Raw genomic sequence first — 24,111 nt, forward strand, 5'->3', positions numbered from 1 at the left:
ATCCACCCATGGCATTTGTTTACATTGTGACGCCGGTGAGCTATTGTATCCTCCTACGGTGTGTAGTGAAGCATGTTTAGCTATTCCTCGTCCTCCAGTGATAATGATACTTGTAAGAAACATACTATATTTGTCGCCATGGAGACGAGGATTAGTGATTTAGAAGTAGCTAAAACACTGCCGACTAGCTAGCCATGTCTTAAAGCAGCTCTTCCTTCACCTTTATCTTGACTTTTTACACCAAAAATGCGTCCATTCTCCCTTTTCTGTCTACACACTGTGTCTGCTTGTAAGTACTCTGTGCGTGTGCGCTGCCCAACATGCTCCTCTGCTGATAAAAGCAGCAATGTCACCACGTGACGACGCGCCGTCATGCCCAGGAAGCGGAACTTTTCAAACAGAGTATAGTACCGTTTTTGATTGGTTAGTACCGCAATACTATACTAGTACCGGTATAGCGTACAACCCTAGTTTGCATATAGAAATTTCCGGTCCAGGTTATACATATTTTTATTAGTTAATTAATGATGAACCCAGTGCTTCTCAATTACCGGTATTTTCTTTTGCGCCCGTCAAAATACAACTTTTCCCATAAATATCAAGTGTTTTTCGGAGCAAGGACATCCAATAATCCCTGGTGTATCGCCGTTCTAGCACTTTCTGCGTGCTAGGAATGATTCATTATGAATAGAAAAAAACCCAGCATTAAAAAGGACCTTGGAAATGTAGTTTTTAACTTTACGAGAGCCCTGTAGACATGAGGTGATCACCTGTACAGACATGTGGTAATCACCTGTACACTCCTTTTTTCCAACATAAGCCGATCAGTGGCCACGATACTGCGGAGTTTAGGCCAACAATACTGAACTTTAAAGAGCTTCGAGTGTGCACAAATAGGAACTTGAGATTTCTCAGTCATCCAGGGTTAAACTTATGTATAGTTAGAGCATCCGTCTATAATAAGCTCAGGCTTTCACCACTAAAGCACATCCGTGTGGGTTTTAAAGTCATAAAAAAAGGATGCAGACAAATGGAAGTCCACACAAAATGACATATGGTGATCTCCCCCAGACCGCGTACAGTACCAGTACTGTATTCTTAGCTGCAGTACCAGTACTGTATTCTTAGCTGCCGTGTACGGAAAGCGTGGGACTTGTCCTCTTTTGCACCCACACAAACTTTGCACTTGCAGAGGATGCTGGGCATGGAGCTCATCTGCCCCCTGCTGGGAGATTCTTGTATTACCCCTTGGGAAGCAGGGCCTGAGCTCTAGCATTCAAATACATCATCAATACTAGATGAATGTGTGAATGCTCCAATGCTGAAGTTGAAGTGAAATGCTGACAGAATGTAGAATGAATGGAGGAATAGTTTGAATGTTGAAGAGTTTGAATTTCCAGGAAAAACTGAATTTGGTGTGGAACTTGGGAAAGTGTTAGCTGGATGAGTTGCTGGTGTTGGAATGGTTTGAATCGGTTGAAAAATGTGGGAATTGTGGAAGTTTAAAGAAAAAATGGACAATGGGGAAAATGTCCCTGAAAACTGGGAATTCTTGGAAATCCGGGAATTCAAAAAAAAAATTGTTGCAGGAGAGCACACAATTTTGAACAGGCTGAATATTTTGGAGTTGGAACAGTTTGAATCGAATGAAAATTGTGGAACTTGGAAAAATGTCTCATTCGTTTTAATGGGAATTTCATGGAAATTTGGGAATTTCGGGAATAATGTTAAAAGACTTGAATGTTCTGAATGAGTTGAAATGGTTGGTGTTGGAATTTTTCAAATCGGTGGAGAAATGTTGAAATAGTGACATTTTTAATAGAGAAATGGTATTAAGGAATTCCAGGGATTTCGGTGAAACTGGGAATTTTTCCAGTTCAAAAAACAACTTTGTTTTTTTGTCCTGTTTAAGAGGAATGTTTGGACGGTGGAACGGTTGAAGTGGGTTGACAAATGTGGAAGGAGTAGTCGCCAGAAAAAAGGATTTGAAAAAAACGGAATTCTGGGAATTCCTGGAAATGTTTTGAACTTGTAAACATGATAGTTTGAATTTCCAGGATGAGTGGAATGTGTTGAAGGTGGAATGGTTTAAATCGGTTGAAGAATGTGGAAATGGTGGAAGTTTGAAAAATGGCCAATTAATTTTGAATGGGAAAAATGTCCCGGAAAACCTGGAATTCTGGGAAATCTGGGAATTAAAAAAAAAAATTCAGTGAAAAGGGATTTTTTTTTAAAATGGTAAAAAAAAAACTTGAATGTTCAAAATGAGTTGAAATGGTTGGTGTTGGAATTTTTCAAAACGGTGGAGAAATGTTGAAGTAGTAAAATTTTTAATAAAAAAATGGTATTAAGGAATTCCAGGAATTTCGGTAAAACCGGGAATTTTTCCAGTTCACAAAAAAACAACTTTGTTTTTTTGTCCTGATTAAGAGGAATGTTTGGACTGTGGAACGGTTGAAGTGGGTTGACAAATGTGGAAGGAGTAGTCGCCAGAAAAAAGGATTTGAAAAAAAAACGGAATTCTGGGAATTCCTGGAATTTTTTTGAACTTGTAAACATGATAGTTTGAATTTCCAGGATGAAGGTGGAATGGTTTAAATCGGTTGAAAAATGTGGCAATTGTGGAAGTTTAAAGAAAAAATGGACAATGGGGAAAATGTCCCTGAAAACTGGGAATTCTTGGAAATACGGGAATTCAAAAAAAAATGTTGCAGGAGAGCACACAATTTTGAACAGACTGAATATTTTGGAGTTGGAACAGTTTGAATCGGATGAAAATTGTGGAACTTGGAAAAATGTCTCATTCATTTCAATGGGAATTTCATGGAAATTTGGGAATTTCTGGAATTTTGGGTAAAATGTTAAAAGACTTGAATGTTCTGAATGAGTTGAAATGGTTGGTATTGGAATTTTTCAAATCGGTGGAGAAATGTTGAAGTAGTGACATTTTTAATAACAAAAAATGGTATTAAAGAATTCCAGGAATTTCGGTAAAACCGGGAATTTTTCCAGTTCAAAAAACAACTTTTTTTTTTGTCCTGATTAAGAGGAATGTTTGGACTGTGGAACGGTTGAAGTGGGTTGACAAATGTGGAAGGAGTAGTCGACAGAAAAAAGGATTTGAAAAAAACGGAATTCTGGGAATTCCTGGAATTTTTTTAAACTTGGAAACACGATAGTTTGAATTTCCAGGATGAGTGGAATGTGTTGAAGGTGGAATGGTTTAAATCGGTTGAAGAATGTGGAAATGGTGGAAGTTTGAAAAATGGCCAATTCATTTTGAATGGGAAAAATGTCCAGGAATACCTGGAATTCTGGGAAATCTGGGAATTTAAAAAAACATTTCCGGGAAAAGGGATTTTTTTTTCAAATGGTAAAAAAAAACCTTGAATGTTCAAAATGAGTTGAAATGGTTGGTGTTGGAATTTTTTTTCCATCGGGAATTTTATCGCGAATTATAATTATACCGTTTATTATTACATCCCTCCTTTATTAACTGGTAAAAAGTCAAAGGCGGTCACGGCATGTTTTTGCCGCAGATGTTGGTCACTTTTTTAGGGCATCACGGCAAATGACGAGGGTTAAATTGGAGCCCTGTGTATCATGTTGTATCTGGGAACATGTTGGAAGGTAAACCATAATCGAACGCTCCAGTCAGTGGGGGTATTTAGTCCCTCTGGAGGACGTTACAACACAACAAAGTCACATTTACCACCAGGCTGGGAAATGCATCCAATATTTAATGCATTACAAATAAAATATGACACTTTTTAAAGACCCCACAAAAAAACAAACCCTGAGGCGAAATATCCCAGCAGCTGGAATGGAGCGTTTCCTATTTGCATGCACGGCCTTACAGGCGGAGATATACTAATGCTGACCTTTTTAGTACATCCAATAAGTGCTGGTGCTGCAAAATACATGTTGATTATATGCACATCTACATTGGCTTGTATTAACCAGTACATGACTAGAAATATGAACACGCACACACGCACACACGCACACACACACACACACACACACACACACACACACACACACACACACACACACACACACACACACACACACACACACACACACGCACACACGCACACACGCACACACGCACACACGCACACAATTATGCAACCTGTAAGAAGAACAATGCAGCACTACTGTATAATCCATCTGACTGTAGTAGACATTTATGTCAAGCAATGAAAGATGTTTTTGTATCAATAAATATGTTTATATGTATTAACATAATATTGTTGGGAAACCAACATTTTTAAAAAAATATTTGTTTATTAGATTTTAGACATATACAGTCCAGAAATACGACCTAAAGCATGTCAAATGTCCTTTCCTCTCTCCCCCAAACAAGTAACCCACAACAATTATATGTAAAACTAGAAAATTCCCCAAAAATTTTAAAGGGCCTGCTATCTGTACCCTGGACCTCTCTGGCTGAGGGTCGCCGTACTTATAAGATGGTGCGGAGTGTCTGAATCTGTCAGTTTTAGGTGTAACTGTACAAAAAGAACTACAGAACTAGCCTAAAACGTTAGCATGCTTACATTATATGGCTAGAATTTAGCATGTGTGCTAATGTTAGCATGGTAACATTTAGCATGTTTCATATACCAAGGTATATGATTGTAAGGTGAATAGCTGCGGAAATAGAAAAAAAAAAAGAATAAAATTAGATGAAAATTTAGGGTGCTTAAGTTAGCTTGCCAGCATGCCATCGCTTGCATGCTAACAGTTAACAAATGTCACATACCAAGATATATGACTCTGGTGTAAAACTAACTCAAATAGTTAGCATGCTAATGTTAGCTAGCTAACAGTTAGCTTGTGTCATATGCCAAATTATATGACTCTTAGGTGTATGGTTGGGGAATTAGAGAAAAAAATGTAAAATTAGAAGAAAAAAGTGAGCACTTAATTGTTAGTGTGCTAACGTTAGCATGCTAGCACACTTAACAGTTTTCACATACCAAGTTATATAACTTTTAGATATATGGTTGGGGAATTAAGAGAAAAAAAGTGTAAAATTAACTATAAAAAAAAAGTTAGCACTTTAATGTTAGCATGCTAAAGGTTAAAAAGTGTCACATACCAGGTTAAATGACTGTAGGGTAAGAGGTTGCAAAATTAGCTGAAAAAGCTCACACTTTAATGGTAGCTCTAACGTAACCATGCTAACAGCTTGTTTCACATACACTTTAAGGTGTATCGCTGCGGAAATAGAGAAAAAACTGTAGAATTAGAAAAAAAAAAGAGAGCACTTTATTTTTAGTGTGCTAATGTTAGCATGCTAGCACACTAACAGTTTTCACATACCAAGTTATATGACTCTTAGGTGTACGGTTGGGGAATTAGAGAAAAAACTGTAAAATTAGCTTTAAAAAAAAGTTAGCACTTTAATGTTAGCATGCTAACGGTTAAAAAGTGTCACATACCAGGTTAAGTGACTGTAGGGTAAGAGGTTGCAAAATTAGCTCAAAATGCTCGCACTTTAATGGTAGCTTGCTAGCATGCTAACGTAAATATGCTAACAGCTTGTTTCACATACACTTTAAGGTGTATCGCTGCGGAATTAGAGGAAAAAACTGTAAAATTAGAAAAAAAAAAGTGAGCACTTTATTGTTAGTGTGCTAACGTTAGCATGCTAGCACACTTAACAGTTTTCACATACCAAGTTATATGACTCTTAGGTGTATGGTTGGGGAATTAGAGAAAAAAGTTTAAAATTAGCTAAAAAAAAAAAAGTTAGCACTTTAATGTTAGCATGCTAATAGTTAAAAAGTGTCACATACCAGGTTAAATGACTGTAGGGTAAGAGGTTGCAAAATTAGCTCAAAAAGCTCACACTTTAATGGTAGCATGCTAACATAAACATGCTAACAGCTTGTTTCACATACACTTTAAGGTGTATCGCTGCGGAATTAGAGAAAAAACTGAAAAATTCGGGGGGAAAAAGTGAGCACTTTATTGTTAGTGTGCTAACGTTAGCATGCTAGCACACTTAACAGTTTTCACATACCAAGTTATATGACAATTAGGTGTATGGTTGGGGAATTACAGAAAAAAGTGTAAGACTAACTAAAAAAAAAAAAGTTAGCACTTTAATGTTAGCATGCTAACGGTTAAAAAGTGTCACATACCAGGTTAAATGACTGTAGGGTAAGAGGTTGCAAAATTAGCTCAAAATGCTCGCACTTTAATGGTAGCATGCTAACATAAACATGCTAACAGCTTGTTTCACATAGACTTTAAGGTGTATCGCTGCGGAATTAGAGAAAAAACTGAAAAATTCGGGAAAAAAAGAGTGAGCACTTTATTGTTAGTGTGCTAACGTTAGCATGCTAGCACACTTAACAGTTTTCACATACCAAGTTATATGACAATTAGGTGTATGGTTGGGGAATTACAGAAAAAAGTGTAGAACTAACTAAAAAAAAAAAAGTTAGCACTTTAATGTTAGCATGCTAACGGTTAAAAAGTGTCACATACCAGGTTAAATGACTGTAGGGTAAGAGGTTGCAAAATTAGCTCAAAATGCTCGCACTTTAATGGTAGCATGCTAACGTAAACATGCTAACAGCTTGTTTCACATACACTTTAAGGTGTATCGCTACGGAATTAGAGAAAAAACTGAAAAATTCGAGAAAAAAAAGTGAGCACTTTATTGTTAGTGTGCTAACGTTAGCATGCTAGCACACTTAACCGTTTTCACATACCAAGTTATATGACAATTAGGTGTATGGTTGGGGAATTACAGAAAAAAGTGTAAGACTAACTAAAAAAAAAAAAGTTAGCACTTTAATGTTAGCATGCTAACGGTTAAAAAGTGTCACATACCAGGTTAAATGACTGTAGGGTAAGAGGTTGCAAAATTAGCTCAAAATGCTCGCACTTTAATGGTAGCATGCTAGCATGCTAACGTAAACATGCCAACAGCTTGTTTCACATACACTTTAAGGTGTATCGCTGCGGAATTAGAGAAAAAACTGAAAAATTCGGGAAAAAAAGTGAGCACTTTATTGTTAGTGTGCTAACGTTAGCATGCTAGCACACTCAACAGTTTTCACATACCAAGTTATATGACAATTAGGTGTATGGTTGGGGAATTACAGAAAAAAGTGTAAGACTAACTAAAAAAAAAAAAGTTAGCACTTTAATGTTAGCATGCTAATAGTTAAAAAGTGTCACATACCAGGTTAAATGACTGTAGGGTAAGAGGTTGCAAAATTAGCTCAAAATGCTCGCACTTTAATGGTAGCATGCTAGCATGCTAACGTAAACATGCTAACAGCTTGTTTCACATACACTTTAAGGTGTATCGCTGCGGAATTGGAGAAAAAAGTGTAAAATTAGAAAAAAAAACGTGAGCACTTTGTTAGTGTGCTAACGTTAGCATGCTAGCACACTCAACAGTTTTCACATACCAAGTTATATGACAATTAGGTGTATGGTTGGGGAATTACAGAAAAAAGTGTAAGACTAACTAAAAAAAAAAAAGTTAGCACTTTAATGTTAGCATGCTAACGGTTAAAAAGTGTCACATACCAGGTTAAATGACCGTAGGGTAAGAGGTTGCAAAATTAGCTCAAAATGCTCGCACTTTAATGGTAGCAGCATGCTAACGTAAACATGCTAACAGCTTGTTTCACATACACTTTAAGGTGTATCGCTGCGGAATTAGAGAAAAAACTGAAAAATTCGGGAAAAAAAGTGAGCACTTTATTGTTAGTGTGCTAATGTTAGCATGCTAGCACACTCAACAGTTTTCACATACCAAGTTATATGACAATTAGGTGTATGGTTGGGGAATTACAGAAAAAAGTGTAAGACTAACTAAAAAAAAAAAAGTTAGCACTTTAATGTTAGCATGCTAACGGTTAAAAAGTGCCACATACCAGGTTTAATGACTGTAGGGTAAGAGGTTGCAAAATTAGCTCAAAATGCTCGCACTTTAATGGTAGCAGCATGCTAACGTAAACATGCTAACAGCTTGTTTCACATACACTTTAAGGTGTATCGCTGCGGAATTGGAGAAAAAAGTGTAAAATTAGAAGAAAAAAAAAGTGAGCACTTTATTGTTAGTGTGCTAATGTTAGCACACTAACAGTTAACAGCTGTCACATAGCAAGTTATATGACTCTAGGGTAAACTGTAGCAAAATTAGGTGAAAAAGCTAGCACTTTAATATTAGCATGCTAAAAACAACAAAATAAATATGCAGCAGTGAAATATTGACACGAAGGTACAAACAAGCGTACTCCTGAACGTCCACAACACGGTGCAGCAATACACGAAAGCAGACAAAAGGCTCATCAATTATCTACCCTCCAGTTACTTTTTAATCGGGCTTCACTTCGAGATCAGTCTCTTTTACATCGTTTAGAAGCAGAAATGATTTCATTTTGCAGACAAAATGCAAGATGAAAAATGGCGTGTTGAGCTCGCACTGATGAGAGTTAGGCAGCACAAATGCTTGTGAGCGCTTGTCACTCACAATTAACCTTTGGCTTACTCCCTCGTCTTCTTACTATCTTTGCACTGCTCCCATTTCCCAGCATCCTTTGCATGACATCTTCCCAAAGGAGGGTCCTGGAGAAATGCAACTGGATGTAAATACAAAAGCAGTGAAGTTGTCAGGTTGTGTAAATGGTAAATAAAAAGAGAATACAACAAATCCTTTTCAACTTATATTCAATTGAATAGACTGCAAAGACAAGATATTTCATGTTCACACTGAGAAACTTTGGTAGTTTTTTGCAAATATTAGCTCATTTGGAATTTGATGCTTGCAACATGTTTCAAAAAAGCTGGCACAAGTGGCAAAAAAGAGTGAGAAAGTTGAGGAATGCTCATCAAAGACGTATTTGGAACATCCCACAGGTGAACAGGCTAATTGGGAACAGGTGGGTGCCATGATTGGGTATAAAAGCAGCTTCCATGAAATGCCCAGTCGTTCACAAACAAGGACGGGGCGAGGGTCACCACTTTGTCAACAAATGCCTGAGCAAATTGTTGAAGAACAACATTTCTCAACAAGGAATTTAGGGATTTCACCATCTACGCTCCGTAATATCATCAAAAGGTTCAGACAATCTGGAGAAATCACTGCAGGTAAGCCATGATATTACACACCTTGGATCCCTCAGGCGGTACCGCATCAAAAAGCCACATCGGTGTGTAAAGGATATCACCACATGGGCTCAGGAACACTTCAGAAAACCACTGTCAGTAACTACAGTTGGTCGCTACATCTGTAAGTGCAAGTTAAAACTCTACTATGCAAAGCCAAAGCCGTTTATCAACAACACCCAGAAACGCTTTGCCAGGCCTGAGCTCATCTAAGATGGACTGATACAAAGTGGAAAAGTGTTCTGTGGTCTGACGAGTCCACATTTCAAATTGTTTTTGGAAACTGTGGACGTGGTGTCCTCCGGACCAAAGAGGAAAAGAACCATCTGGACTGTTCTAGAATGAAAGTGTAAAAGGCAGCATGTGTGATGGTATGTGGGTGTATTAGTGGCCAAGTCATGTTCTAGGGTGAAAGTGTAAAAGTCAGCATGTGTGATGGTATGGGGGTGTATTAGTGGCCAAGACATGGGTAACTTACACATCTGTGAAGGCACCATTAATGCTGAAAGGTACATACAGCTTTTGGAGCAACATATGTTGTTATTGTGGACGCCCCTGCTTATTTCAGCAAGACAATGCCAAGCCAGGTGTTACAATAGTCATAGTAAAAGAGTGTGGGTACTAGACTGGCCTGCCTGTAGTCCAGACATTGAAAATGTGTGAGGGCTAAAATATGAGAAGGAACAACTTAAGCTGTACATCAAGCAAGAATGGGAAATAATTCCACTTCAAAAATGTGTCTCCTCACTTCCCAAACCTTTACTGAGTGTTGTTAAAAGGAAAGGCCATGTAACACAGTGGTAAACATGCCTTTTTTGCAATGTGTTGCTGCCATTACATTCTAACTTCATGATTATTTGCACAAAAGAACAAAGTTTCTCAGTGTGAACATGAAATATCTTGTCTTTGCAGTCTATTCAATTGAATATAAGTTGAAAAGGATTTGTTGTATTCTCTTTTTATTTACCTTTTACACAACCTGACAACTTCACTTCTTTTTGGGGTTTGTATTATCAACTGAGAAGAAGTCAAATGACTGGCAACGTGAGTGAGAAGTCAAATAATGGTGTAGCATGAGAGGTGTGGTTCATACAACACACACTATGAGAGAAAGTGGGCAGCACCTCCACTAAATGTTTCCACCGCTTCCGTGTGGGTTGAGCGCCATCCACCCCCGCCGCGTCGCTCCTCGCCAGCGCGACGTCATGCTCGCTGATTTAGGAACATCCAATTAGTCTGGCCCTGTGAGAAGACAACGCTCCAATCTCATCAGCGTCCTTCTTTAATACCACAGCTTACAGATCTCGCACTACACCCTTTTCACTTTTTAACAACCGCTCTTTGCTACCAACCTACCAACCTACAAAGGGCATTGTTTCACTTCCACTGGGATTATTCCGGGGAACATTTGGGAATTAAAATATTGATTACGCCACTCATGAACTAAAATGTGGATTACAATCATTGACACAAATATTACACAATTAGTGGGAATTGCTGAAATATTGGCCTTAAAGGCCTACTGAAAGCCACTACTAGCAGTCTGATAGTTTATATATCAATGATGACATCTTAACATTGCAACACATGCCAATACAGCCGGGTTAACTTATAAAGTGACATTTTAAATTCCCCGCGAAACTTCCGCTTGAAAACATCGCGGTATGATGACGTATGCGCGTGACGAAGTCCGAGTAACGGAAGTTATGGTACCCCGTAGAATCCTATACAAAAAGCTCTGTTTTCATTTCATAATTCCACAGTATTCTGGACATCTTTTGCAATTTTTTTAATGAACAATGAAGGCTGCAAAGAAGACAGTTGTAGGTGGGATCGGTGTTTTAGCAGCGGACTACAGCAACACAACCAGGAGGACTTTGTTGGAGTGCTAGCCGCGCTAGCCGCCGACTTCACCTTGACTTCCTACGTCTCCGGGCCGCCAAACGCATCGGGTGAAGTCCTTCGTCCTTCTGCCGATCGCTGGAACGCAGCTGGCTGGCGTAGGTGGAGAGCTAATGTTTTTAGCATAGCTCTGTGCAGTCCGGTTGCTAAGTTAGCTTCAATGGCGTCGTTAGCACAGCATTGTTAACCTTCGCCAGCCTGGAAAGCATTAACCGTGTATTTACATGTCCACGGTTTAATAGTATTGTTGATTTTCTATCTATCCTTCCAGTCAGGGGTTTATTTCTTTTGTTTCTATATGCAGTTAAAGCAAGATGCTATCACGTTAGCTCGTAGCTAAAGCATTTCGCCGATGTATTGTCGTGGAGATAAAAGGCACTGAATGTCCATTTGGCGTTCTGGACTCTCATTTTCAAGAGGATATAGTATCCCAGGTGGTTTAAAATACAAATCCGTGATCCACAATAGAAAAAGGAGAGTGTGGAATCCAATGAGCCAGCTTGTACCTAAGTTACGGTCAGAGCGAAAAAAGATACGTCCATCACTGCCTCTCTAGTCCTTCACTGTAACGTTCCTCATCCACGAATCTTTCATCCTCGCTCAAATTAATGGGGTAATCGTCACTTTCTCGGTCCGAATCTCTCTCGCTCCATTGTAAACAACGGGGAATTGTGAGGAATACTAGCTCCTGTGACGTCACGCTACTTCCGCTACAGGCAAGGCTTTTTTTTTATCAGCGAGCAAAAGTTGCGAACTTTATCGTCGATTTTCTCTACTAAATCCTTTCAGCAAAAATATGGCAATATCGCGAAATGATCAAGTATGACACATAGAATGGATCTGCTATTCCCGTTTAAATAAAAAGAAAATAATTTCAGTAGGCCTTTAAAGAATGAGGTCAGTCATTCTGGAAAAATGTAAACATTGGAAAGAGATGTGCTGTTTATCATTCTCAATCCTTATGTAAGACAAGAACATATGCTGGGCTTTTTTACGCATTCTAAATGGTAAATAAATATCTAAAAAATTGAGTCAACAGGTGGAGGGTCCTCTTTAAAAACATCCAGAAAGTGCCAATACTCCATTTACATGTCATGACCTGAACATTAACCAAATAGGAGCGACATTGTTATTATAAGCGCTTACGCAGACGGACTATTTTAGTGGTGCATTGATAGCAGTGAGCTAATGCTAGCTTACACTGCTATTGTTGACACGCTGCAAGACGACGGCTGCTTCTGCTTGGTCTCTAACTTGCTAAAAGTCCATTCTAGATGATAATTCATGCATCTCTCACAAATGTGGCTACGGTCTGACAAGCTGGTCCACTTTTACGTCCCCGAGGTGGCAAAAAAGACACAAAAAGATGCTAGCTGTGGCAACTTTCCTTCGTCTAAACAGAATTATGTGAGCGTGTCGTCGGTCGGCATCCCAGCGAGACTGGAAATATTACATGTAAGTGTTTGTTTTATGATGGTTACTTTGTATGTACAGCACCTAGCAATGCTGCTAATGCTACACTGCCACAAGAAAACTGCATACATCACCCGGCTTCTAAAACTTATTGCTCATCCTCTTTGTGTTCGGGCTCAAAAATATGAATCATCATCATTTTGATAAAGTGATCGTTGTTGGCGCTCACAAAGTCTGCTTGTGATAAAACACTTCAAGGATTATTAGGTTTAAAAGTACAAAATTAGTTTAGCACGTTAATGTTAGCATGCTAACAGGGGAAGATCTAACATACTTCAAGGATGGTGCTGAGTAACATCCATGAAAAATTTGAAAATTTAGATAGACAGGTGCATGTCTTTGGAGGTGGGAGGGGCCTATCCCCAGGTGCATGTCTTTGGAGGTGGGAGGGGCCTATCCCCAGGTGCATGTCTTTGGAGGTGGGAGGAAGCCGGAGTAGAACCCACGCAGTCACGGGGAGAACATGCAAACTCCACACAGAAAGATCCCCAGCCCGGAATCGAACCCAGGACCTTCGTATTGTGAGGCAGACGCACTAACCCCTCTTCCACTGTGACATGTGTTTCATTGTATTTCTGGCATGTAAATGTTAAAAATCCAGTAAACAAATGTTTAAAAATTTTTTTATAAATAAATAAATAAAGAAAAATGTACTAGAAAAGTGAATCAAAATGAAATAAAAAATACATAGAATTTTTTTAAAAATAAATATATATATATTTAAATATTTATTTATTTTAAAAATAAAAATAAATAAATAATAATAATAATAATAATAATAAATAAATAAATAAGTATATATATAGGGCAGCACGGTGGAAGAGGGGTTAGTGCGTCTGCCTCACAATACGAAGGTCCTGGGTTCAATCCCGGGTTTGGGATCTTTCTGTGTGGAGTTTGCATGTTCTCCCCGTGACTGCGTGGGTTCTACTCCGGCTTCCTCCCACCTCCAAAGACATGCACCTGGGGATAGGCCCCTCCCACCTCCAAAGACATGCACCTGGGGATAGGTTGATTGGCAACACTAAATGGTCCCTAGTGTGTGAATGTGAATGTTGTCTGTCTATCTGTGTTGGCCCTGTGAGGTGGCGACTTGTCCAGGGTGTACCCCGCCTTCCGCCCGATTGTAGCTGAGATAGGCTCCAGCACCCCCCGCGACCCCGAAAGGAATAAGCAGTGATGGATGGATGGATGGATATATATATATATATATATATATATATATATATATATATATATATATATATATATATATATATATATATATATATATATATATATATATATATATATATATATATATATATATATATATATATATATATATATATATATAAATAATAAATTAATACAAATAACATATATATATATATATACATATATATATATATATATGTATATATATATATATATATATATATATATATATATATATATATATATATATATATATACATATACTACACACTATACTGACACATATTACACTATTTTACTTTGCATGTGTTCATAATGACAAAGAAAATGGATTAAAATGTAATCTGATATGAAGTGAGGTGGAAAAAGAGGATTTAGGAGTTGTGGGAAATGTTGGGAGCCCACGTGGAGTCTAAGCCAATCAGGGCAATCCTGGAATGACTTCCTTAAACTCTTACACATTCTGCTGGTGTGAGGGAGGGAAGTCAGCAGTTGTAATCCAGCCATTAAAGTGAAGGAGCGCAGGCGGTGCTAATCGCTAGCTTCCAACTACAGTGCTATTTGCTAGCTGCAAATCATGCGCTAGCAACTAGCTAATATATAGCTTGCCAATCGCTAGCTGGAAACTAGAGCGCTAATCAATAACTGACAACAAGAATGCTGATTGCTAGCTGACCACGAGCGTGCCAATTGCTAGCTGACAACTAGCGCGTAATCACTAGCTGACAACTACAGCGCTAATCGCTAGCTGCAACTAATATGCTAATAACTAGCTGATACCTAGGTAGCCAAACGCTAGCTGTAAACTGGAGCACTAATAATTGGCTGACAACAAGAGCGCTGATCGCTACCTAACAACTAGCGCATAATCGCTAGCTGCCAACTACAGTGCTAATCGCTAGCTGCCAACTACAATGCTAATTGTTAGCTGCAACTAATGCGCTAATAACTAGCTGATATCTAGCTTGCCAATCGCTAGCTGGAAACAAGAGCGCTAATCAATAACTGACAACAAGTGCTGATTGCGAACTGACATCTAGCGCACCAATTGCTAGCTGACAACTAGCGCATAATCGCTAGCTGAAAACTACAGCGGTAATCGCTAGCTGCAACTAATACGCTAATAACTAGCTGATATCTAGGTAGCCAAACGCTAGCTGTAAACTGGAGCGCTAATAATTGGCTGACAACAAGAGCGCTGATCGCTACCTAACAACTAGCGCATAATCGCTAGCTGCCAACTACAATGCTAATTGTTAGCTGCAACTAATGCGCTAACAACTAGCTGATATCTAGCTTGCCAATCGCTAGCTGGAAACTAGAGCAATAATCGATAACTGACAACTAGAGTGCTGATTGTGAGCAGACAACTAGCGCGCCAATCGCTAGCTGACAACTACAGTGCTAATCGCTAGCTGCAACTAATGCGTAATCGCTAGCTGCCAACTACCGCGTAATCGCTAGCTGATAACTACAGTGCCAATCGCTAACTGACAACTAGCGCATATTCGCTAGTTAACAACTACAGTGGTAATCCCTTGCTACAGCTAGTACGTAATCGCTAGCTGCTAAATACAGTGCCAATCGCTAGCTGACAACTAGCACGCCAATTGCTGGTTGACAATTAGCGCATAATCACTAGCTGCCAATGGCAGTGCTAATCGCTAGCTGCCACCTACAGTGCAAATCGCTAGCTGCACCTAATGCGCTAACAACTAGCTGATATCTAGCTTGCCTATCGCTAGCTGGAAACTAGAGCGCTAATCAATAACTGACAACTAGCGTGCCAATTGCTAGCTGACAACTAGAGCGGTAATCGGTAGCTGACAATTAGCGTGTTAATTGTTTATATTTTTTATATTTCTGAAATAGTTTACTATTCATACTGTACAATATTTAAATGTTCATATTTCTGCAATAGACCACTTTATAGTGTACAATATTTATACTTTGAAACAGATTATATTTCATAAAGTGCAATATTTATACTTTTATAGTCCAAAAACAGTCGATACAATGGCAGTGATATTTGGATATTTTCAAAGTAAAGGGGGGGTGTCCAACATCACGCAGGTCCAATAACAGTCGATACAATGGCAGTGATATAAATTGTGAATTCTGACAAAAGACGGACCAAAATAAATGTCCACTGCAGTGGACAAAATGTTCCTAAATTGTGTAACTCTGACAAAAGCATACCAAAATAAATGTCCACTGCAGTGGACAAAATGTTCCTAAAATGTGTAACTCTGGCAAAAGCATACCAACATTAATGTCCACTGCAGTGGACAAAATGTTCCTAAATTGTGCAACTCTGACAAAAGCATACCAAAATAAATGTCCACTGCAGTGGACAAAATTTTCCTAAATTGTGTAACTCTGACAAAAGCATACCAAAATAAATGTCCACTGCAGTGGACAAAATGTTCCTAAATTGTGTAACTTTGACAAAAGCATACCAAAATAAATGTCCACTGCAGTGGACAAAATGTTCCTAAATTGTGTAACTCTGACAAAAGACGGACCAAAATAAATGTCCACTGCAGTGGACAAAATGCTCCTAAAATGTGTAACTGACAAAAGCATACCCAAAAAAATGTCCACTGCAGTGGACAAAATGTTCCTAAATTGTGTAACTCTGACAAAAGACGGACCAAAATAAATGTCCACTGCAGTGGACAAAATGCTCCTAAAATGTGTAACTGACAAAAGCATACCCAAATAAATGTCCACTGCAGTGGACAAAATGTTCCTAAATTGTGTAACTCTGACAAAAGCATACCAAAATAAATGTCCACTGCAGTGGACAAAATGTTCCTAAATGATGTAACTCTGACAAAAGCATACCAGCATAAATGTCCACTGCAGTGGACCTCATGGTATTGTGCACGTGCAGCTAAAGTTGTGTTACCACAAAGACACACAAACAAACACGTGTGCACACCAGACCTGAGCAGTCACATGGCGCACCAACGGGACCAGAAGGTTCTTCTTCTCCTCCTGGTTGTAAATCTGCGTGTCGAGGTGTTAGAGGACTAAATCCTTCCAGATTGATCTTTGACGTAGTCTCCTTGGCAGCAGGTGGCACGAGGGGGCGGAGCCTCGGACTGACCTTCTCCTGGGACTGGAAAGAGGATCAGAGAGGAGGATATAAGAGCAGGAGACACACAACCAGCGTGAAGAAGGAGGAGGACGTGGTGAGATACCTGGCACAGGTGAGAACTTGCATTCTGACTTTGTACTTGATGGGGGGTTTCAAGTGCATCATGGGAAACAGGAAGTAGACCGAATGGCGTATTGAGTTTGTTTGAAAATCAACTCAAATAGATCAAATAAAAGTGCAATTTGCAGAATTTAATCCGATAAAAAAACAATAGAACTGGTAGAGTGGCTCCATCTGGTGGTACGCCCAAGAATTACCTCATTAAATATTCAAACAGTGTTACTGTTCAAACTGTGTGTAATGTACCATAAAATATGAAATATACTCGTTAAAACAACCTCTGCCTTGTTTTTAATGAACACTTAGGCCTACTAAGCTACTGTGTTTTAATGTTGGAGTACTTGGAGAGTCTGAGGTGAACAAAGTTATGTTGTCAAAAATACATGTCATTAATTATAAAGATGATAGTTATATAATTATGAAACATTAATCATGTACATACACGGATTCATCGTGCAATTTATTTGGGGCGTACATATACTTCTTTACCTTCAAAATACATCAAGTGTGGGAACAATCAATGTGGTGCATTCAAGTGACAGTTCTTTAAAAATGTTTGTGTCCTAGTATTGGGCTATTTTTTTATTAATTTAAATTATACAAATGAATAATAACCTGGGAAAATAAGTGTGGTGCATTCAGGTGACACGTATTTAAAAATGTTCCTGTATTCTGGCAAAAATAAAAATATTTAAAAAATGTTTATAAAAAAAAAAACATTTGTGTCCACATATTGAGGTCATTTAAAAAAAAAATTTAAATTATGCAAAAGACTAATAACCTGGGGAAATAAATGTGGGGCATTCAAATGACAGTACATTTTAAAATGTTCCTGTATTCTGACAAAAATGCAAATATTTTTTTTGAAATGTTTTATACGTAAAAAATGAAATACTGAATTACATTTGTGTCCGAATATTGGGCTCTTTTTTTAATTGATTTAAATTATGCAAGAGACTAATAACCTAGGCAAATAAAGGTGGTGCATTCAAGTAACCGTAAATTCAAATGTGTTGCTGTATTCTGACAAAATGTGTAAATATGTTATATATAAAAATAAAAAAATGTATATATTTGTGTCCAAATATTGGGCTTTTTAAAACTATATATATATATATATATATATATATATATATATATATATATATATATATGCAAGTGGCTGATACCCTGGGAACATAAATGTGGTGCATTCAAGTGACTGTAAATTTAAACATGTTCCTGTATTCTGACAAAAATAAAAAAGCTTAGTAAAAAAGAAATAAAACTGCATTTGAGTCCAAATATTGTGCTCTTCTTTTATTGATTGACATTATGCAAGTGACTAATACCCTGTGATGAATCATGATTAACCCAAATTGAAGCGTGTGATCAATCGGATTTAAAAAAAGATAACATGTGTCCCTAATGCTGCGGCCTGGTTTGGAGGAAGGCAATTAGTCAAACTGGGATTAGCGCTAATCTTGCCCTCTGACCTCATTTGCATAATCTGCGCAGATTAGTGCTAACAGGATCAAAACACCGAGAGAGCTTGTTTGTATTCTTCTTTTCTGTTTTTTTCTCCAAGATCAAAATGAACGCCGGCCCCCCAGCATCGAGCGCCCTGGCCCCTGGTGCAACCCAGGGCCCCACCACGCCCAAGAAGGGCCCGCCCAAGTTCAAGCAGAGGCAGACCCGCACGTTCAAGAGCAAGGCCCCCAAACCGGGCCAGAAGGGGTAAAGAAAGCTAAAGCGAATGTTAAAAAATGTTTTTAAAAAAAGGAGCTTCCCGTCTAATGTGATTGTCTTTCCCCAGCTTTGGTGACGACATCCCGGGCATGGAGGGTCTGGGCACCGACATCACGGTGGTCTGCCCCTGGGAGGCCTTCGGAGACATGGAGCTCAGCGACCTGGCCAAATACGGCATCATCTAACCCCCCTCTCGTCATCTACCTCCTGCCATTACCACTCATACGTACTGTTGATGAGAAACCTTCATGTCGTCCATCTCTCCTCAAAAGTCTCTTTAAATGTGTAAATATCTTTTTTACCTCCCTTCTTTTTACTACCAAGTTGGCAACATCACTTGGACTCCATCACAGAGTGGAGGAACCACCTTCTCCACCCACTTCCTGTCTTAGAGACCACCCGTGTGTGTGTGTGTGTGTGTGTGTGTGTGCGTGCGTGCGTGTTGCCAGCCCAAACCCAACACAATGTACTGTCACAATTAAACGGGTTTATTTTCACAACTGCGCTGGTCTTTCTTGCGGGGTGAACACACCAGAACCCTGCGCTCGTCCCTGTTGGCGTGAGCCCGGGATGCAGGGTATAGGCAAGGTGCACGCAGGAGTTGAGTTTGGAACATGCATGATGCATCACATATTCACAGTTTTCTCTATTCAACATGTTCGAAAAGGAGGAGGAAGAAGCAGAGCTTATTTAATCCTATCCCTTTTCCTTTACATGGCAGTTGCTAACACTTTTGTGGATTACATATTTTATATAGCGCTTTTCTCTAGTGACTCAAAGCGCTTTTACATAGTGAAAGCCAATATCTAAGTGACATTTAAGGCAGTGTGGGTGGCACTGGGAGCAGGTGGGTAAAGTGTCTTGCCCAAGGACACAACAGCAGTGACTAGGATGGCGGAAGCGGGGATCGAACCTGGAACCCTCACGTTGCTGGCACGGCCACTCTACCAACCGAGCTATACCGCCCTTTTGTTCACTTTCTGTTCTCAATTTATTCACAATATACTCCATAAGTAATAACATTAAAAATAAATAATAAGTTGTATTACATATTGTGAGAGAAATAAGATTATCAATAAATTCAGAATGTTTATCATGGTTCTTATTTTTGTACTTTGTAAACACTTCCAGTTGGAAGACTTTCTTGAAGTGGATTATATTAGTACATTGTAGTCTTGTCCCCATACCGCTACCAAAATGTATTTCGATACCTTTCAATACTTTTCTATATAAAGGGGACCACAAAAATGTCATTATTTTCTTTATTTGAACAAAAAATCTTAGGGTACATGAAACATATGTTTATTATTGTCATTTAGTCCTTAAATAAAATAGTGAACATACTAGACAACTTGTCTTTTAGTAGTAAGTAAACAAACAAAGACTCCTAATTAGTCTGCAGTAACATATTGTGTCATTTATACACCTATTATTTTGTACACATTATGAGGGACAAACTGTAAAAATTGATTATTAATCTACTTGTACATTTACTGTTAATATCTGCTTATTTTCTGTTTGAACATGTTCTATCTACACTTCTGTTCAAATGTAATAATCACTTATTCTTCTCTTATTTGATACTTGACATTAGTTTTTGGATGATACCACACATTTAGGTATGGATCCGATACCAAGTAGTTACAGGATCATACATTGGTCATATTCAATGTCCTCATGTGTCCAGGGACATATTTACTGACTTTATAAACATAATATACATTTTAAAAAAAGGAAAAAAATATTGTTGTCATAGAAGTATCGACTAGATACACTCTTGTACTTGGTATCATTACAGTGGATGTCAGGTGTAGATCCACCCATGGCATTTGTTTACATTGTGACGCCGGTGAGCTATTGTATCCTCCTACGGTGTGTAGTGAAGCATGTTTAGCTATTCCTCGTCCTCCAGTGATAATGTACGTGTAAGAAACTCACTTTATTTGTCGCCATGGAGACGAGGATTAGTGATTTAGAAATAGCTAAAACACTGTGGATGGATGTTAGCCGCTAACTAGCTAGCCATGTCTTAAAGCAGCTCTTCCTGAGGGTGTTTCAGTGTTATAACTTCACCTTTATCTTGACTTTTTACACCAAAATGCGTCCATTCTCCCTTTTCTGTCTACACACTGTGTCTGCTTGTAAGTACTCTGTGTGTGTGCGCTGCTCAACATGCTCCTCTGCTCGTAAAACCAGCAATGTCACCACGTGACAACGCGCCGTCATGCCCAGGAAGCGGTACTTTTCAAACAGAGTATAGTACCATTTTTGATACATTAGCACCACAATACTATACTAGTACCGGTATACCGTACAATCCTAGTACACTGTTTGATTCCTTTGCTTAGGAGTTTTTATTTTATTTTATTTACAGTAAGAAGGGAATTAATATGGCTCCATACTTCATGGTTTACCTGACACGTGAAACGCGACAAATTGAGGGGGCTGCACGATGGCCGCCAGATGGCAGTAGTGTTTTGAATATCTTAAAACGTGTAGCGTGTGTGTAGCGTCAATCGCGTTTAATAGTGGCGCTTTTCATCATTTTCAGCAGACTGCCTTGCAAAATGATTTTCCGGACTATAGAGCGCATCCGTATACAAGCTAAATTGTAGAAGAAGAAAAAAGATTTTTCCATATATTAGCCTCACCGGACTATAAGTGGCAGATATATATGTTGTGAAATGAGTTATTTACACATAAATATTATGTCATTGTTTATTTACATACCTTAATTGTTTCCAAACGGTGTCTGTAACACGGCAGTAAAATGGCCGATCAAACAAAACAGAAGTCATCGTCATGGACCCATTAGCTGCGCAAGCTAGCTCTCCAATCAGCTAAACAGACTCAATAACTCCACGCTGACGTTTTGCTGAATTTACTGAGGAATTTGTGAAAGTGAAACAATACAAAAAGAATGTAAGTTAATAATACTAACACAGACACTGGTAAACGTGTTAGCATATTAGCTAATGCTAAGGACGCTAGCCTGATTACATTACAATAGCAGGTAGAAATATGCATGAAAACACTCCTACAGACATCACACATGAGACACTTTAGTAAGTAAGAATTGTTGTAGTTATATTGTAAAACTTACAAACGTTGCTTGGAGTGATGAATGTAGAATCCATACGAGTAGAACCGCTATGGACGGCTAGAAGACTGATAGTTCCGGTTAAAACCTCAGTCTAAACAGAAGGGCACCGCAGCACCTGCAGTTAGCAAACTCGTCCAAAAGACGGCGCCATAACAAACAATAACACACCTTTTCAGTGTCTCTGCTTGGTTTTTTTTTTTTAAAGAAAAAGATTTGCATTATGGCCGTCAGCGAAGAAAAAATCAATGTATTATCTGCACCATTTTATAATACGCGGGGTTTAAAACGCAGGGAAAAAGTAGCAACTTATAGTCAGGAATTAATTAAGAATGACATTGGTGTTCCATTCAGTGAATCGCATGTTAGGTGGCAGTACAGTACAGGCTAGCTATGGTGTGTCTAACTAGGAAGTAGCTGAATGTGTTATGTTGCACCCCACAAAGTGTTTATACTCTAAATAGTGTGCTTATTACACACCAGCTGTTTGATGGTAACATAGTTGCAGTTTTCATTACTAAATTTGGAGGCGTTGAAATCGCCATGTAAAATCGCTAATGCTGATAGTAGCCCGTCTATGGCAAATCAAATGAAAATTAGTGTCAAGCTAGCGCATTTCGGAAGAGTGGAGCCTTACTTTACGTTGGAGTGTTTTCTACCAAGCATACTTTCTTTGTTGGTGTTGGAAATTGTAAGACGACTTAGGGCAGGGGTGGGCAATTCATTTTTACCGGGGGCCGCATGAGCAACCCGAGCACTGCTGGAGGGCCACATCGACAATATTTCAATTAAATTTTGCTCAATATTATTTTTGATATACCGTAAGATAAATAATAATAATAATAATAATTAATAATAATAATAATAATTTCATTTAACGTAACTTAACTTTATACAACAGCAGATTGCTTTTGATGGTTGTTTTTTTTAACACTGTCTTACACAACACTTCCTGATGTATAATACAATGCAAAAATGTCAATTTCTGCACAGGGTTAATTTCTGTCACTTTATCCTGCCTCCTCTTTAAAAGTCCAACATTTTTCCCTGTCAGATTTGGACAACCATCTGTGGTCACACCTGCCAGCTTGTCCCATTTCAGTCCTAACATGTCCAAACACGCATTTACCTATGTGAACAAGTCATAATCTGTGGTTGTCCCTTTTAATTGACTGCATGGCTGCCAGCTCCTCCATGATTTGAAAGTCTGCAGTTATCCCACGTAAGAAGATGAGCAGCTGGGCGGTGTCACGTCCATCGCAGCTCTCATCCAAAGCCAACGAAAAACAGTCAAAGTCGGCTGTTCTGTTCTTCAGCTGAAGCTCCAAGTTTCCAGCGATGGTCTCAACCCGCCTCGTTACAGTGCGTCGGGAGAGTGACACGTTTTCAAATGCGCCCCTCTTCTCCGGGCATATCAGCGCAACAGTGTCCAATAAGCACTCTTTAATAAACTCTGTCAGAAAACGCCTTACTTTTTCTGGCGATTTTGTGAGAAATGACGAAACTTGTCCTGATGGCTGCATATCTGGGGGTGTGAAATTTGGCAAAAAGTCCTTGTTGGGTTTGCCGTTTTACCATCAACGCATCAGCCTCCCTTGCACGCTCCACATCGGACAGATTCCGGTATTTTTCCTCGTGCTTCGTCGTGTAGTGGCGATTCAAATGATATTATTTAAACACAGCAAGCTGTGTACCATAAATTAAGCACACAGCTTTACCTTTAATTTCTGTAAAGAAATACTTGTCAGTCCATGTCTTGTTGAAAACACGCCATTCCTCATCAACTTTTCTTTTTTTAGCGTGAGCTGACAACTTGGGAGTAACCGGGCATCACTTGTCGCTGTGCACCTTCACTCACAGGTTACACACGGACATACGTCCATAAATAACACTTTTCAAAATAAAAGCAGCACAGTTGTATTGCACACTCGACATAGATACTTTTTAAAATGTATTTTGTAATTTATGATTGGCCTCACGCGGGCCGGACGGGGACGCACAAAGGGCCGGATGTGGGCCGCGGGCCGCAGAATGCCCAGGTCTGACTTAGGGGGAGTTGGTCTGAGTTCCCCCTGAGTGCTGCGTGACCGATTGTTGACGTGTTTAGTCTGTGACGTCACGTGCAACAAAGTTACGGAAATATGGCACCGCTTGATTTTACGTGAATCAAAACCCAGGAGCATTGACGGAATTCAGTCGGTGCCTATAAAAGTACAGAGTTCAGTACCTATCCCTAATCGTGACGGTTTCTTGTGTATGTTTATGGTTCTGGCCTGACCGTTGTAAACCAAAATACTGCATCCTGTCCTGGGTAAGTAAATAACTTGTTCTCTCACCACCTGAG

General features: G+C 38.9%; 2 protein-coding genes across 5 annotated transcripts in view; one reads left to right on the forward strand and one right to left on the reverse strand.

Moving 5' to 3' along the window:
* The window catches only part of LOC133642818 (matrix Gla protein-like), a 102,442-nt gene that overhangs the window by 66,855 nt on the left and 11,476 nt on the right, over positions 1-24,111 (reverse strand). For 3 of the 4 annotated variants that reach the window (XR_009824607.1, XR_009824608.1, XM_062037217.1), the window contains exon 3: positions 16,666-16,840. The gene's annotated coding sequence lies outside the window, so the exon portion shown is untranslated. Of the gene's footprint in view, positions 1-10,259; positions 10,387-16,665; positions 16,841-24,111 lie in introns of those variants that run through there. The other variant, XR_009824609.1, reaches the window with a different exon arrangement.
* pde6hb (phosphodiesterase 6H, cGMP-specific, cone, gamma, paralog b) lies at positions 16,779-19,895 on the forward strand. Its single transcript, XM_062037218.1, has 3 exons — positions 16,779-16,931; positions 18,507-18,655; positions 18,735-19,895. The coding sequence occupies exons 2-3, from the start codon at positions 18,513-18,515 to the stop codon at positions 18,850-18,852; spliced, it is 261 nt and encodes an 86-aa protein (XP_061893202.1). The 5' UTR covers positions 16,779-16,931; positions 18,507-18,512; the 3' UTR covers positions 18,853-19,895.

The sequence above is a fragment of the Entelurus aequoreus genome, linkage group LG25 (assembly GCF_033978785.1).
Source record: "Entelurus aequoreus isolate RoL-2023_Sb linkage group LG25, RoL_Eaeq_v1.1, whole genome shotgun sequence".
NCBI classification, from domain to species: Eukaryota; Metazoa; Chordata; class Actinopteri; order Syngnathiformes; family Syngnathidae; genus Entelurus; species Entelurus aequoreus.

Bases quoted from the DNA above. Each gene is read 5' to 3' on its own strand.
- pde6hb (XM_062037218.1), top strand. From the start codon at position 18,513: ATGAACGCCGGCCCCCCAGCATCGAGCGCCCTGGCCCCTGGTGCAACC. The intron at 18,656-18,734 runs GTAAAGAAAGCT...GTCTTTCCCCAG, and splicing joins CCCAAACCGGGCCAGAAGGG to CTTTGGTGACGACATCCCGG.